This window comes from Salmo trutta, chromosome 9, assembly GCF_901001165.1.
Source record: "Salmo trutta chromosome 9, fSalTru1.1, whole genome shotgun sequence".
NCBI lineage: Eukaryota > Metazoa > Chordata > Actinopteri > Salmoniformes > Salmonidae > Salmo > Salmo trutta.
In genome coordinates, this window is record NC_042965.1 from 43362915 (window position 1) to 43380182 (window position 17268).

At 46.6% G+C, this 17268-nt stretch overlaps 1 protein-coding gene across 1 annotated transcript; it reads left to right on the plus strand.

The window, feature by feature from the left end:
* Positions 1-385: 385 nt before the first annotated feature.
* On the plus strand, positions 386-15475 carry LOC115200616 (serum albumin 2). The gene is made up of 14 exons (XM_029763802.1): positions 386-674; positions 1083-1215; positions 4878-5000; positions 6656-6744; positions 6876-7014; positions 7335-7432; positions 7542-7671; positions 8369-8589; positions 9095-9227; positions 12809-12912; positions 13632-13773; positions 13938-14161; positions 14424-14556; positions 14797-15475. The coding sequence occupies exons 1-14, from the start codon at positions 562-564 to the stop codon at positions 14839-14841; spliced, it is 1827 nt and encodes a 608-aa protein (XP_029619662.1). The 5' UTR covers positions 386-561; the 3' UTR covers positions 14842-15475.
* Positions 15476-17268: the final 1793 nt, after the last annotated feature.

Genomic DNA, 17268 nt, shown 5'->3' on the forward strand with positions numbered 1-17268 from the left:
TTGTAAAATAGACCTTTGTTAATGGGATCCGATCCTGCCTAAATAAAGGTTACATAAATAAACCATTGAACCTTGTTCCATTGTAGGCTACTGTAGGTTGTATATAGGTAGAATCAGTTTAGATCGATTCATGGTGGAAATATTTACTTGTCAGATGGTACATGGTAGGTTTGTATGGGGACAGTTTGGAGACACAGCAGAGTGGACGTTGTACCTTCAGACCTTTGTGTCCCAGGCCCCCCCCCACACACACACACACAATTACGTCACACAGATTCTGCACTTTCATCTCCAAGGATAGGAATCTTTTGTAATATGTCTTTTGTAATATGTCTAATATGGGAGGTTGGATTTCCATATAACTAACTAGAAAACATTTAATCTGACCATCAGTGTGTACTGAGAGACCACTGTGTGACAGACAGACCCAAATGATAGAGAGAGAGAGGTTAGCTAATGATTGACAAATTCCACGAAAGTATAAAGAAGCCCTGTGTCTCTACTCTTGGGCTCAATCGCTAGATCCCCTCGTCCCTCCATCCGTGAGTCTTACCTTCCATCATGCAGTTGTTGGCTGTCTGCAGCCTGTTGGTGCTGCTGTGTGTATCAGCCCGGTCTCAGAATCAGATCTGTACCATCTTCACAGAGGCCAAGAAAGATGGATTCAAGGCTATGTGAGTAAATCTATGTGAGAAAAGATGTTAAAAGCTTTTATTTCATCACTGCCTTTATATGGGGTCACTTTGTTTTCAAACTCACCTGAGTGCCTGAACCTCAAGATTCTTTAACCACTTAATACTTTTACATGGATTTGATTTGTCCTATTTTGTTCATCTGGAATTTCTCTGCTATGGCTGATTGTAAAATGGACTGGGTTCAAACAGCAGTGTAGTGTAAATATTTTGGTGAAGTGTCGTAATCTTACTGTGTGTGTGTGTGTGTGTGTGTGCATGCATGCTTATGTGTTTGCCTATCTATCTGGGACATTTGCTTTCACCGTGGACATTTTTAAACTTGTCGGCTGGAGTTTTACGTAAGGAGAGTTGTGACGTGTGTGTGTGTGTGTGTGTGTGTGTGTGTAGGGCACTAGTAGGGCTGGCTCAGAACCTTCCAGATAGTTTGTTGGATGACGTGGTGCCCCTGGTCGCGGAAGCCTTCACCATGGGCATCCAATGCTGCTCAGACGAACCCCTAGAAGACTGCAACAGGGACGTGGTGAGAGACCCCAACCACACCCCCTCATCCCTAACTGACACATGCCAATCACATTGATGTGCCCAGCCCAGTCAGAGGTAGGGGCCAAATGTAAGGGTAGGTAGGGGACAGGGATAGAGGGGAGGGAGGGGAGGGGCCAGAAGTGGTAGGTAGGGAGGGGAGGGGCCACCGTTATGGGGCAGGGAGGAGAGGGGCCAGCCCGGTCAGTGGTAGGGAGGGGAGGGGCCAGCCTTGCCTGGGGGGTCCAGCGGTAGGAGGTTGGGAGGAGAGGGGCCAGCCCGGTCAGTGGTAGGGAGGGGAGGGGCCAGCCTTGCCTGGGTGGTCCAGCGGTAGGAGGTTGGGAGGAGAGGGGCCAGCCCGGTCAGTGGTAGGGAGGGGAGGGGCCAGCCTTGCCTGGGTGGTCCAGCGGTAGGAGGTTGGGAGGTGAGGGGCCAGCACGGCCATAGGTAGGGAGGTGAGGGGCCAGCCTTGCCTGGGTGGGTCCAGCGGTAGGAGGTTGGGAGGGGAGGGGCCAGCCTTGCCTGGGGGGGTCCAGCGGTAGGAGGTTGGGAGGTGAGGGGCCAGCACGGCCATAGGTAGGGAGGGGAGGGGCCAGAGGTAGGGGTTTGTATGTAATTGGGCATTAGTGACTGATGTTTTTAGTCAACGTTCAGACGTTTAACATTTTTTGTTTTAACCCTTAATTGGCACACCTGATTTAATTAGTCAAAGGCTCGATGATTAGTTCAAATCAAGCTTTATTTATACAGCGCATTTCAGACATGCAATGTGTTTCACAGGAAAAGAAAACAATAAAAAACTATGAAAATAAAAGCAGAAAAATGTACTACACAACAAACATAAGATTTAAAAAACTAAAGAATGACAAAAAACTAAACAACTTAAAAAGCACCATAAGGAAAAGCAAAGTTAAAAAGGTGTGTTTTAAGATCTCTTTTAAATATGTCCACAGTTTCAGTCACCCTCAGGTTCTCTGACAGGTTACTCTAGAGGCTGGGGGCATAGTAACTAAAGGCTGGGGGCATAGTAACTAAAGGCTGGGGGCATAGTAACTAAAGGCTGGGGGTATAGTAACTAAAGGCTGTCTCTCCATGCCTCTTGGTCCCCCTCAGGTTCTCTGGCAGGTTACTCTAGAGGCTGGGGGCATAGTAACTAAAGGCTGGGGGCATAGTAACTAAAGGCTGGGGGCATAGTAACTAAAGGCTGGGGGTGTAGTAACTAAAGGCTGTCTCTCCATGCCTCTTGGTCCCCCTCAGGTTCTCTGGCAGGCTATTCCAGAGGCTGGGGGCATAATAAATAAAGGCTGCCTCTCCATGCCTCTTGGTTCTAGGCTTTGGGATAGTTAAAAGTCCAGTGACAGAGGACCTGAGGGACCTACTGGGTACATAATTTAAAAGCATGTCTGACATGTATTGTGGTGCACATTAGTACCCTGATTTAAAAAACAATCGAAGAATCGTGCAATGAATTCTTAAACTCACAGACAGCCAGTGCAGAGACCTTAAAACCGGTGTAATGTGTTCTCCGTCTGGTCTTGGTCAGTACCCGTTCTCCAGCATTCTGTATGTTTTGCAGTCGACCAATGGCTTTCTTGGGTAGACCAGAGAGGAGAGCATTACAGTAGTCAAGCCTGCTTGTAATTGAAGCATGGATGAAGTCTGTCTGTATCAGCCTGAGAGAGAAACGGCCCGCTCCTTGGCAATGTACCTCAGGTGGTAAAAAAGCTATTTTGGTCACATTCCTAATGTATGATTCGAAATTTAGTTTAGAATCTAAAATAACACCTAGGTTTTTTTTTACCTGGTGTTTTTATCTTTATTGCCCGTGAAATAAAATGTGCGGCCAGATTCTCTCACTGGGCTTTGGTGCCAACAATAAGTAGCTTAAGATGTGATATCACTTTCCTGAGCATGTCACTGTGTCATCAGGTCTTGACTGATACCCAGCATAATGTTAATCTTATCTCTGAAATATGCCGCAAACTCATCACATTTATATGTGGAGCAAAGTTCACATGGGGGGGGGGGGGGGGGGGGGTGTAGGATTTATCAGGCCATCAATGGTGGAGAAGAGCCCATCTCTAATTATTCTGATTTAATAGTGATCAAGTTAGAAAAAATGAGCCCGTTTCTTCATAATGTGTTCAGTATTACCCTGTGCTATGGGTAACAAGGTAGTATAGTATATAGGTGGGCCCAGTAGAAAGCCCCTTGGTATTAACCAGGTCCAGAGTATGGCTGTGGTTATGGGTGGGCCCAGTACAAAGCCCCTTGGTATTAACCAGGTCCAGAGTATGGCTGTGGTTATGGGTGGGCCCAGTAGAAAGCCCCTTGGTATTAACCAGGTCCAGAGTATGGCTGTGGTTATGGGTGGGCCCAGTACAAAGCCCCTTGGTATTAACCAGGTCCAGAGTATGGCTGTGGTTATGGGTGGGCCCAGTAGAAAGCCCCTTGGTATTAACCAGGTCCAGAGTATGGCTGTGGTTATGGGTGGGCCCAGTAGAAAGCCCCTTGGTAATAACCAGGTCCAGAGTATGGCTGTGGTTATGCGTGGACCCAGTAGAAAGCCCCTTGGTAATAACCAGGTCCAGAGTATGGCTGTGGTTATGGGTGGGCCCAGTAGAAAGCCCCTTGGTAATAACCAGGTCTAGAGTATGGCTGTGGTTATGGGTGGGCCCAGTAGAAAGCCCCTTGGTATTAACCAGGTCCAGAGTATGGCCTCTGATATGGGTGGGCCCTGTAACATGTTGGATAAAGTCCATAGAGCTCAAAAGATTCATAATTCAATGGCCTTGGAGTCACTCTCTTTGTCAACGTGAATATTGAAATCACCCAACACAATGATTTTATCATAGTTCTCAAGGACAGTAGACAATAGTTCAGTGAAATCAGTACAGAAAGTGGGGCCTATACAGGGTTATGGCCAGCACTGGTGGCTGACATTTAAACAGTATAGCATGATGCTCAAAAGACCCGAAGTCGCCAAACAAAATATCCTTTCAGCTGAGAGCATTAGTAAATTGAATCATGTGTGCCAATTTAGGTTTACAACTAAAATGTAGAACACCTGTGGGGGCAGAGGAGAGGGTTGGGAAACCCTGGTTTAAAGGCCCAGTGCTGTCAAAAAACGTGATCCCCCCCCCTGTGTTTTATATATATTTCCACACGAAGAGGTTGGAATAATATTGTGAAATTGTAAAAAGTATGTTTAGTTCAAGAGCTGTTTGAAAAGGCCGCCTGAAATTTCATCCTGTTTTGGTGGGGTTGAGTTTTGGCCTTCCATGGCGACATCACCAGGCGGTAAATTAGTTAAAAGACCAATAAGATAGAGAGTTCCAAACACTCCGCCAATAACAGCTAGTTTTCTGTTTTCCTCTCCCCACTCAGACCACACCCAGACAGTCCTACCAAAATTCTTGCTTGACAAATTGCTCTTTGCTAAGAAGCTATTTGTGTTTCTTTTTGACCATTTTAATTGAAAACAATCACAGTAAGGTACTTAATTGCTACCCAGAAATGATTTGATATTCAGATAAAAACGTCAGGACCTTTTAATAAATGAATCCCTCTAAGTCTTCTATCTATCTCTATGGTTTTGAATGTCCTGTACAGATACAACAGTACCCTCTGCTGGCTAAAAAGTGTACTACTATGTGTGTGCAGGCGGACCTGTTCCAGAGTGCTGTGTGTTCTTCTGAGACCTTAGTTGAGAAGAGCAATCTGAAGCACTGCTGTGAGAAGACTGCCACTGAGAGGACACACTGCTTCGTGGAACACAAGGCCAAGGTAAGATAGGCCACCCACTATGTGTCAGGTTCCTCTCATGGTTTCTTTGTGCATGTTTGGCTTTTTAAAGTTTTATGTGTGCTTGTTTTTTTTTTTTTAATGGTTCGAATTAATAAACTAAACTTCTAGGGAGTTTTCTACATTTACATTTTAGTCATTTAGCAGATGCTAGGTGAGGTGATTCATCTTAAGATACACTACATGACCAAAAGTATGTGGACACCTTCTCGTTGAAGACCTCATTCTAAAATCATGGACATTAATATGGAGTTGGTCCCCCCCTTTGCTGCAAAAAGAGCCTCCACTCTTCTCGGAAGGCTTTCCACTATATGTTGGAACATTGCTGCAGGGATTTGTTTCCATTCAGCCAAAAGAGTATTAGTGATGTCAGGCACTGATGTTGGGCGATTAGGCCTGACTCGCAGTCGGCGTTACAATTCATCCCAAAGGTGTTCGATGGGGTTGAGGTCAGGGCTCTTTGCATGCCAGTCAAGTTCTTCCCCACTGATCTCAATAAACCATTTCTGTATGGACCTCGCTTTGTGCACCGGGGATTTGTCATGCTGAAACAGGAAAGGGCCTCAAAGTTGGAAGCAGAGAATCGTCTAGAATGTCACTGTATGCTGTAGCGTTAAAATTTCCCTTCACAGGAACTAAGGGGCCCGAACCATGAAAAACAGACCCAGACCATTATTCCTCTTCCACCAAACTTTACAGTTAGCACTATGTATTGGGGCAGGTAGCGTTCTCCTGGCATCTGCCAAACTCAGATTCGTTTGTCGGACTGCAGGATGGTGAAGCATGATTCATCACTCCAGAGAACGCTTTTCCACTGCTCCAGAGTCCAATGGCAGCGAGCTTTACACAACTCCAGCCGACGTCGGCCATGGAAACCCATTTCATGAAGCTCTCAACGAACATTTCTTGTGCTGAAGTTGCTTTCAGAGGCAGTTTGGAACTCGGTAGTGAGTGTTGCAGATGATTTTTACGTGCTTCAGCACTCGGCGGTCCTGTTCTATGAGCTTGTGTGGCCTACCACTTCACGGCTGAGCCGTTGTTGCTCCCAGACGTTTCCACTTCACAATAACAGCACTTACAGTTGACCGGGGCAGCTCTAGCAGGGCAGACATTTTATGAACTGACTTGTTGGAAAGGTGGCATCCTATGACGGTACCACGTTGAAAGTCACTGAGCTCTTCAGTAAGGCCCATTCTACTGCCAATGTTTGTCTATGGAGATTGCATGGCTGTGTGCTCGATTTTATACACCTGTCAGCAACGGGTGTGGCTGAAATAGCTGAATCCACTCATTTTTATATATATATATATATATATATATATATATATATATATATATATATATATATTCCCTGATAGAGTTCTGTCTCACCTAGCTACACTGTCTCACCTAGCTACACTATATATATATATTAGTGTAGCTAGGTGAGACAGAACTCTATCAGGGAATAAATATATATATCTATATATATATATATATATATATATAGTGTAGCTAGGTGAGACAGCAACACACGTTTCCCAGCTACTGTGCCTCTGAGGTCTAGGCCGGGATACTGTAAGCAGTGAACTGCTGAACTAAAAAGGGCTTTATGAGTAATGGGTTGGTTGATTGATTGATTAATTGATTAATTGTAGATTCCCCGGGACCTGTCCCTCACCTCTGAGTCGCCAGCTGCAGACCAGTGTGAAGACTTTAAGAAAGACCGCAAGGATTTCGTGGAGAGGTAAGTGGATCCACTCAACTCATGGGGCTGTGACCGACGCTGAGTTTGAACCTGGGATAGGTCTCCTCCAGGCAGCTAAAATACTGTGTTAGGAGGCTGAGCTAAAGCCAAGCCGTTGTGTTGTGTTGCAGCTTCATCTTTAGGTTCTCCAAGCGTAACACCATGCTACCTCCTCATGTGATCCTGGCCGTCACTAAGAGTTACGGAGAGGTTCTGGCTACCTGCTGTGGGAAGGGTGAGACCGAGGCCCAGACCTGCTTCGACACCAAGGTCAGGAAGTGTCCCAAATGGCACCCTATATTTGACCAGAACTCTATCAGGGAATAGTGTGTCATTTTGGATGCTGTTTCATGTCCGTTCAGCAGACGCTCTTATCCAGAGCGACTTACAAGAGCAATTAGGGCACATCGATAGATTTTTCACTTAGTCGGCACTGGGATTCGAACCAGCAACCTTTCGGTTACTAGCCCAATGCACTTAACTACTAGGCTACTTGTCACTCCCATTCTCAATTTAATTCCACCACCTTTATTGGCATGGAAAGTAAAGCACCTACATAGCCAAAGAGAACATTCTCTCTATTTTTTCAGAAATCTACGTTTCAACACTTCGTCAGGAACCGTGTCAATGAACTGAAGGCCCTGTGCATTGTCCACAACAAATATGGAGACCGCATTTTCAAGGCCAAGTAAGACATGGCAATCTGAAAATCTATGGTTCTAATTGGCTAAGAGCTAGGAGAGCCTTCCCCTGGGCCAGTCTTATTGGTTGACGCGTGTGTCTGTCTGTTCTAACAGGAAGATGATCCAGTACAGTCAGAAGATGCCTCAGGCCTCGTTCCAGGAGATGAAAGGCATTGTAGACAAGATCGTAGCCACTACTGCCCCCTGCTGCAGCGGAGACATGATCACCTGCATGAAGCTGAGAGTAAGTTATTTAATCTCTCTATTCCGCTCTTTCATATCCTCCTCTCTCTTCCCACACTCACGCTTTCATTTCCTCTCTCTCTTCCCACACTCACGCTTTCATTTCCTCTCTCTCTTCCCACACTCACGCTTTCATTTCCTCCTCTCTCTTCCCACACTCACGCTTTCATTTCCTCTCTCTCTTTACCTATATGTCATTCTCTCTCATCCCTCCTTATCTGATAGTGTGTGTCCATCTCCTTATCTGACGGACACACACACACACCGTCTCCTTATCTGATAGTGTGTGTGTGTCCGTCTCCGTGTGTGTGTGTGTCCGTCTCCGTGTGTGTGTCCGTCTCCGTGTGTGTGTGTGTCCGTCTCCGTGTGTGTGTCCGCCTCCGTGTGTGTGTGTGTGTGTCCGTCTCCGTGTGTGTGTGTCCGTCTCCTTATCTGATTGTGTGTGTGTGTGTGTCCGTCTCTCCGTGTGTGTGTCCTTCTCCTTATCTGATTGTGTGTGTGTGTGTGTGTGTCCGTCTCCGTGTGTGTGTCCGTCTCAGTGTGTGTGTCCGTCTCCTTATCTGATTGTGTGTGTGTGTGTGTCCTTCTCCTTATCTGATAGTGTGTGTGTGTGTGTGTGTGTGTGTGTGTCCGTCTCCGTGTGTGTGTGTGTGTCCGTCTCCTTATCTGATAGTGTGTGTGTGTGTTTCTCCTAACAGAAGGTGCTGGTAGACGAGGTGTGTGGTGACCGTAGTGTGTTATCTCGCACGGCGGGTCTGAAAGCGTGCTGTAAGGAACATGCAATAGACAGGGGCTCCTGTGTTGAGGCCATGAAGCCAGACACTAAGCCAGACAGTCTGTCTGAGCGTTACGACCTGCATGCTGACATAGCTGCTGTCTGCCACACCTTCACCGAGAACCCTGATGTAGCCCTGGGGAAGTACGGAACGTCACTCACTCACTCACTCACTCACTCACTCACTCACTCACTCACTCGCTCGCTCACTCTCTCACACACTCGCTCACTCTCTCACACACTCACTCTCACTCACTCACACACTCACTCTCACTCACTCACACTCACTCACTCACACACACACACTCGAATATGGAAAAGCCGCTATACACACAATTCTGACTGTGTATGGTCTGTCTTGATTGGCTGTCTAACTGAGCATCTGTGTATGGGCTGTCCTTATTGGTTGTCTAACTGAGCTTCTGTGTACGGGCTGTCCTTATTGGCTGTCTAACTGAGCTTCTGTGTACGGGCTGTCCTGATTGGCTGTCTAACTGAGCTTCTGTGTATGGGCTGTCCTTATTGGCTGTCTAACTGAGCTTCTGTGTACGGGCTGTCCTGATTGGCTGTCTAACTGAGCTTCTGTGTACGGGCTGTCCTTATTGGCTGTCTAACTGAGCTTCTGTGTATGGACTGTTCTGATTGGCAGGTTGATCTATGAGCTGTCAGTGCGCCACCCTGAGTCGTCTCAGCAGGTGATTTTGAGGTTCTCCAAGGAGGCTGAGCAGGCCTTCCTCCAGTGCTGCGACAAGGAGGACCACGCAGAGTGTGTCAAAACGGCTGTACGTATTACACCCGCATGGACGCACGCACAGCCGCACGCGCACACACATAACACACACACATATTACCGTAGAGATTTTTTGAACCATTGCACTATTTTTGTGTGATGCTGATTCATGACATCTCGTAAATTCCTAAATACGAGTATAAGACTGGGAAGAACCCCCTAGAACCCCCCCCCCCCCTCCAACTCATATTACTAGCAGGAAGAACCCCCTAGAACCCCCCTCCAACTCATATTACTAGCAGGAAGAACCCCCTAGAACCCCCCTCCAACTCATATTACTAGCAGGAAGAACCCCCTAGAACCCCCCTCCAACTCACATTACTAGCAGGAAGAACCCCCTTGAACCCCCCTCCAACTCACATTACTAGCAGGAAGAACCCCCTAGAACCCCCCTCCCCTCCAACTCATATTACTAGCAGGAAGAACCCCCTAGAACCCCCCTCCAACTCATATTACTAGCAGGAAGAACCCCCTAGAACCCCCCTCCAACTCACATTACTAGCAGGAAGAACCCCCTTGAACCCCCCTACAACTCACATTACTAGCAGGAAGAACCCCCCTCCAACTCACATTACTAGCAGGAAGAACCCCCTTGAACCCCCCTCCAACTCATATTACTAGCAGGAAGAACCCCCTTGAACCCCCCTCCCCTACAACTCATATTACTAGCAGGAAAAACCCCCTTGAACCCCCCTCCAACTCATATTACTAGCAGGAAGAACCCCCTAGAACCCCCCTCCAACTCATATTACTAGCAGGAAGAACCCCCTAGAACCCCCCCTACAACTCATATTACTAGCAGGAAAAACCCCCTTGAACCCCCCTCCAACTCACATTACTAGCAGGAAGAACCCCCTTGAACCCCCCCTCCCCTACAACTCATATTACTAGCAGGAAGAACCCCCTAGAACCCCCCTACAACTCATATTACTAGCAGGAAGAACCCCCTAGAACCCCCCTCCAACTCATATTACTAGCAGGAAGAACCCCCTAGAACCCCCCTACAACTCACATTACTAGCAGGAAAAACCCCCTTGAACCCCCCTACAACTCATATTACTAGCAGGAAGAACCCCCTTGAACCCCCCTCCCCTACAACTCACATTACTAGTAGGAAAAACCCCCTTGAACCCCCCTCCAACTCACATTACTAGCAGGAAAAACCCCCTTGAACCCCCCTCCAACTCACATTACTAGCAGGAAGAACCCCCTAGAACCCCCCTCCAACTCACATTACTAGTAGGAAGAACCCCCCTCCCCTCCAACTCATATTACTAGCAGGAAGAACCCCCTAGAACCCCCCTCCAACTCATATTACTAGCAGGAAAAACCCCCTTGAACCCCCCTCCAACTCACATTACTAGCAGGAAAAACCCCCTTGAACCCCCCTCCAACTCATATTACTAGCAGGAAAAAACCCCTTGAACCCCCCCTCCAACTCACATTACTAGCAGGAAAAACCCCCTAGAACCCCCCTACAACTCATATTACTAGCAGGAAGAACCCCCTTGACCCCCCCTCCAACTCACATTACTAGCAGGAAGAACCCCCTAGAACCCCCCTCCAACTCATATTACTAGCAGGAAAAACCCCCTTGAACCCCCCCTCCAACTCACATTACTAGCAGGAAGAACCCCCTAGAACCCCCCCTCCAACTCACATTACTAGCAGGAAGAACCCCCTAGAACCCCCCTCCAACTCACATTACTAGCAGGAAGAACCCCCTAGAACCCCCCTCCAACTCACATTACTAGCAGGAAGAACCCCCTAGAACCCCCCTCCAACTCACATTACTAGCAGGAAGAACCCCCTAGAACCCCCCCTCCAACTCACATTACTAGCAGGAAGAACCCCCTAGAACCCCCCTACAACTCTTTGTTTTTACGAGCATGATAGCATGTTTGCCATTAGCCAATCGGTGTTCTCAACGAGTTCAATGCACGTGAATTCACACAACTGGTTGCTCCAAGTTTAAGTAGTTCTTTCTGAGTTTTACACTTGTCATATTGTGATTTTGATATTGTTTTATGTGATATTCCACATGGACGCAGCAACTTCAAATTTCAACAAAGTTTATTTTATCATGTCTTGGCTTTAACTCAGCAGGCTAACACTGTTATGGTTCTAGGCTTTAACTCAGCAGGCTAACACTGTTATGGTTCTAGGCTTTAACTCAGCGGGCTAACACTATTATGGTTCTAGGCTTTAACTCAGCAGGCTAACACTGTTATGGTTCTAGGCTTTAACTCAGCAGGCTAACACTGTTATGGTTCTAGGCTTTAACTCAGCAGGCTAACACTGTTATGGTTCTAGGCTTTAACTCAGCGGGCTAACACTGTTATGGTTCTAGGCTTTAACTCAGCAGGCTAACACTGTTATGGTTCTAGGCTTTAACTCAGCGGGCTAACACTGTTATGGTTCTAGGCTTTAACTCAGCAGGCTAACACTGTTATGGTTCTAGGCTTTAACTCAGCAGGCTAACACTGTTATGGTTCTAGGCTTTAACTCAGCAGGCTAACACTGTTATGGTTCTAGGCTTTAACTCAGCGGGCTAACACTGTTATGGTTCTAGGCTTTAACTCAGCGGGCTAACACTGTTATGGTTCTAGGCTTTAACTCAGCAGGCTAACACTGTTATGGTTCTAGGCTTTAACTCAGCAGGCTAACACTGTTATGGTTCTAGGCTTTAACTCAGCGGGCTAACACTGTTATGGTTCTAGGCTTTAACTCAGCAGGCTAACACTGTTATGGTTCTAGGCTTTAACTCAGCAGGCTAACACTGTTATGGTTCTAGGCTTTAACTCAGCGGGCTAACACTGTTATGGTTCTAGGATTTAACTCAGCAGGATAACACTGTTATGGTTCTAGGCTTTCACTCAGCAGGCTAACACTGTTATGGTTCTAGGCTTTAACTCAGCAGGCTAACACTGTTATGGTTCTAGGCTTTAACTCAGCAGGCTAACACTGTTATGGTTCTAGGCTTTAACTCAGCAGGCTAACACTGTTATGGTTCTAGGCTTTAACTCAGCGGGCTAACACTGTTATGGTTCTAGGCTTTAACTCAGCAGGCTAACACTGTTATGGTTCTAGGCTTTAACTCAGCAGGCTAACACTGTTATGGTTCTAGGCTTTAACTCAGCGGGCTAACACTGTTATGGTTCTAGGCTTTAACTCAGCAGGCTAACACTGTTATGGTTCTAGGCTTTAACTCAGCAGGCTAACACTGTTATGGTTCTAGGCTTTAACTCAGCGGGCTAACACTGTTATGGTTCTAGGATTTAACTCAGCATGATAACACTGTTATGGTTCTAGGCTTTCACTCAGCAGGCTAACACTGTTATGGTTCTAGGCTTTAACTCAGCAGGCTAACACTGTTATGGTTCTAGGCTTTAACTCAGCAGGCTAACACTGTTATGGTTCTAGGATTTAACTCAGCAGGCTAACACTGTTATGGTTCTAGGATTTAACTCAGCAGGCTAACACTGTTATGGTTCTAGGCTTTAACTCAGCGGGCTAACACTGTTATGGTTCTAGGCTTTAACTCAGCAGGCTAACACTGTTGTTCCCATGCAGCTGGCCGACAGTAACATAGACAAGATGATCACTGATGAGATTGAATACTACAAGAACATGTGTGCTGCAGAGGCTGCCCTGGGAGATTACAACTTTGAGAAGAGGTGAGAGGTCATGCTCTCACACAGAAAGGTCAAAGGTCATGAAAGGTCAAAGTAGATGTCCTTCATGTGGTATGCGATCATTAACGCCACATTTAGTCCTAACAACTAACCGACAGATGTTATGGGTAAATTGATCATTATTTTTAATGACTTACTTAATAATTTATGAATGGTTAATTCGTATTTAATACACGGCTATTTCACTGTTTATTAACATGAACTTATCCTCCTCTTCCTGCTCTTCCTCTTTCTCCTTTTCTTCCTCCTGCTCCTCCTCTTCCTGCTGCTCCTCTTGCTGCTCCTCTTGCTGCTCCTCTCCCCCTCCTGCTCCTCTTCCTGCTCCTCCTCTTTTTCCTCCTCATCTTACTCCCTACTCCTCCTCTTCCTGCTCCTCCTCTTCCTACTCCTCCTCTTCCTACTCCTCCTCTTCCTGCTCCTCCTTTTTCTCCTCCTCTTCCTGCTCCTCCTCTTGCTGCTCCTCTTGCTGCTCCTCTTCCTACTCCTCCTCTCCCTGCTCCTCTTCCTGCTCCTCCTTTTTCTCCTCCTCCTCTTGCTGCTCCTCCTCTTGCTCCTCCTCTTCCTGCTCCTCCTTTTTCTCCTCCTCCTCCTCTTCCTGCTCCTCCTCTTCCTCCTCCTCTTGCTGCTCCTCCTCTTCCTCCTCCTCTTGCTGCTCCTCCTCTTTTTCCTCCTCATCTTCCTCCCTGCTCCTCCTCCTCTAGTATGATGGTGTACTACACCAGGATAATGCCCCAGGCCTCCTTCCTCCAGCTTCACATTGTGTCTGAGACTGTGGCTGATGTCTTCCATGACTGCTGCAAGGACCAGCCAGGCCACTTAGTCTTGCCCTGCGCAGAGGAGAAGGTCTGACACACACACACACACACAAATGTACACAAGCACATACAAACACACAGAGGTATGATACTCACACATACACAGGCATGCATAAATCGCTGAGTCTACATTTTTAAATAGAGGTTAAATAAAGTTAAAATAAGCTCTCCCTTCCTTTGTCCTCTTCCAAGTCGACCAACGTGCTCGACTCCACGTGTAACGACGACGACTACTCCAGCATTAACCCCCGCATCGCCCACTGTTGCAACCAGTCCTACTCCATGAGGAGACCCTGCATCCTGGCTATCCAGCCTGACACAGAGTTTACGCCCCCGGAGCTGGATGCCAACGACTTCCACATGGGCCCTGAGCTCTGCACCAAGAACAGCAAGGATCTCCTGCTATCCGGGAAGAAGTGAGTGGAGATATAATAAGAACGTACTGTGTATAAAACACGTGGGCACCAATTCACACATACAGTACATATACTCTTAACTCGCTAGGTTTACAAACGTCTGTTTACGTGTATCCGTGTGTATCCGTGTGTGTCCGTGTGTGTCCGTGTGTGTCCGTGTGTGTCCGTGTGTGTATCCGTGTGTGTCTGTGTGTGTCTGTGTGTGTCTGTGTGTGTCTGTGTGTGTCCGTGTGTGTCCGTGTGTGTCCGTGTGTGTCCTCAGACTGCTGTACGATGTGGTCAGACATAAGACCATCATCACCGAGGATCATCTGAAGATCATCTCTACTAACTACAGCATCATGAAGGGAAAGTGCTGTGCTGCTGAGGACAAAGAAGCATGCTTCACTGAAGAGGTAACCTACACCACTCCGTACTGATGAAATGTTTCATCGTTTATCTTTTAATCTGTATAGTCAAATTGCCTGGTAAAAGGGGTGCTAGGACGAAGACAATTTGTAGAAATTAAGTAAAACAGAATTGAGATTGTGTGTGCTGTCGTTTTCTTTCACTTTGAAAGTGTGGAATAGCCTATTATGTAGATTTAAGGCAACACAAGTGTAATAACTGATGTCATGTTTTGTTTTCTCCTACAGGCTGCCAAGCTGCTTGCTGAGAGTGTAGAGCTGATCAAGGCTTAAGATATTATTTTCATTGTATTAATTTCAACAGAGGAACTGGTGAATTAAAAACATTGCTATAGTTCTGTCTGTGTCTACAATATCTACCTCCATAGCAACACCATAGTGACCTCCCCTCATCCTTCCATCCATAACGTCTGTGATCCACTAAGCCTGTTCATCTTTGATCAACTCGTTAACCTGTCGATCTGTGATGGACTCGTTAACCTGTCGATCTGTGATGGACTCGTTAACCTGTCGATCTGTGATGGACTCGTTAACCTGTCGATCTGTGATGGACTCGTTAACCTGTCGATCTGTGATGGACTCGTTAACCTGTCGATCTGTGATGGACTCGTTAACCTGTCGATCTGTGATGGACTCGTTAACCTGTCGATCTGTGATGGACTCGTTAACCTGTCGACATGTGATGGACTCGTTAACCTGTCGACATGTGATGGACTCGTTAACCTGTCGACATGTGATGGACTCGTTAACCTGTCGACATGTGATGGACTCGTTAACCTGTCGATCTGTGATGGACTCGTTAACCTGTCGATCTGTGATGGACTTGTTAACCTGTCGATCTGTGATTACTCACAAGCACTGGTTTATTTTGAACAGACAATGACTGAAATAAATGCATTTATTTGATTACTGTTGTGGCTGTTTTATTTTGGTCAGATTCTCAAGCCGTTAATATCTGTCAGTGCTTTGTGGTCATAATAAATCTCACGTTTAACCAATGACTTATGATTGTTTAGAAATGATTCATAATTTGTCTATAAATGCTTAATTGACTGTTGATGAACGGTAGTATAAAACCTTTATGAAGGTAATGTTATTGAAAAGAGTTACACAAAAAAGAAACGTCCTCTCACTGTCAACTGTGTTTTTCAGAAAACTTAACATGTGTAAATATTTGTATGAACACAACAAGATTCAACAACTGAGACATAAACTGAACAAGTTCCACAGACATGTGACTAACAGAAATGGAATAATGTGTCCCTGAACAAAGGGGGGGTCAAAATCATAAGTAACAGTCAGTATCTGGTGTGGCCACCAGCTGCATTAAGTACTGCAGTGCATCTCCTCCTCATGGACTGCACCAGATTTGCTAGTTCTTGCTATGAGATGTTACCCCACTCTTCCACCAGGGCATCTGCAAGTTCCCGGACATTTCTGGGGGGAATGGCCCTAGCCCTCACCCTCCGATCCAACAGGTCCCAGAGGTGCTCAATGGGATTGAGATCCGGGCTCTTCGCTATCCATGGCAGAACACTGACATTCTTGTCTTGCAGGAAATCACGTACAGAACAAGCAGTATGGCTGGTGGCATTGTCATGCTGGAGGGTCATGTCAGGATGAGCCTGCAGGAAGGGTACCACATGAGGGAGGAGGATGTCTTCCCTGTAACGCACAGCGTTGAGATTGCCTGCAATGACAACAAGCTCAGTCCGATGATGCTGTGACACACCACCCCAGACCATGACGGACCCTCCACCTCCAAATCGATCCCGCTCCAGAGTACAGGCCTCGGTGTAACGCTCATTCCTTCGACAATAAACGCGTATCCGACCATCACCCCTGGTGAGACAAAACCGCAACTCGTCAGAGAAGAGCACTTTTTGCCAGTCCTGTCTTGTCCAGCGACGGTGGGTTTGTGCCCATAGGCGACGTTATGGTGATGTCTGGTGAAGACCTGCCTTACAACAGGCCTACAAGCCCTCAGTCCAGCCTCTCAGCCTATTGCGGACAGTCTGAGCACTGATGGAGGGATTGTGCGTTCCTGGTGTAACTCGGGCAGTTGTTGCCATCCTGTACCTGTCTCGCAGGTGTGATGTTCGGATGTACCGATCCTGTGCAGGTGTTGTTACACGTGGTCTGCCACTGCGAGGACGATCAGCTGTCCATCCTGTCTCCCTGTAGCGCTGTCTTAGGCGTCTCACAGTACGGACATTGCAATTTATTGCCCTGGCCACATCTGCAGTCCTCATGCCTCCTTGCAGCATGCCTAAGGCATGTTCACGAAGATGAGCAGGGACCCTGGGCATCTTTCTTTTTGTGTTTTTCAGAGCCAGTAGAAAGGCCTCTTTAGTGTCCTAAGTTTTTATAACTGTGACCTTAATTGCCTACCGTCTATAAGCTGTTAGTGACTTAACAACCGTTCCACAGGTGCTTGTTCATTAGTTGTTTATGGTTCATTGAACAAGCATGGGAAACAGTGTTTAAACCCTTTACAATGAAGATCTGTGAAGTTATTTGGATTTTTATGAATTATCTTTGAAAGACAGGGTCCTTAAAAAGGGACGTTTCTTTTTTTGCTGAGTTTAGTATAACCTATTCTAGGAGCCTATTGTATGTGTGTATGAACTATGTGGAATATTTTTGGGATTATTGGCTTCCCTGTAAACTGCTACTGACAGGAGGCGTGATGAGAACGTT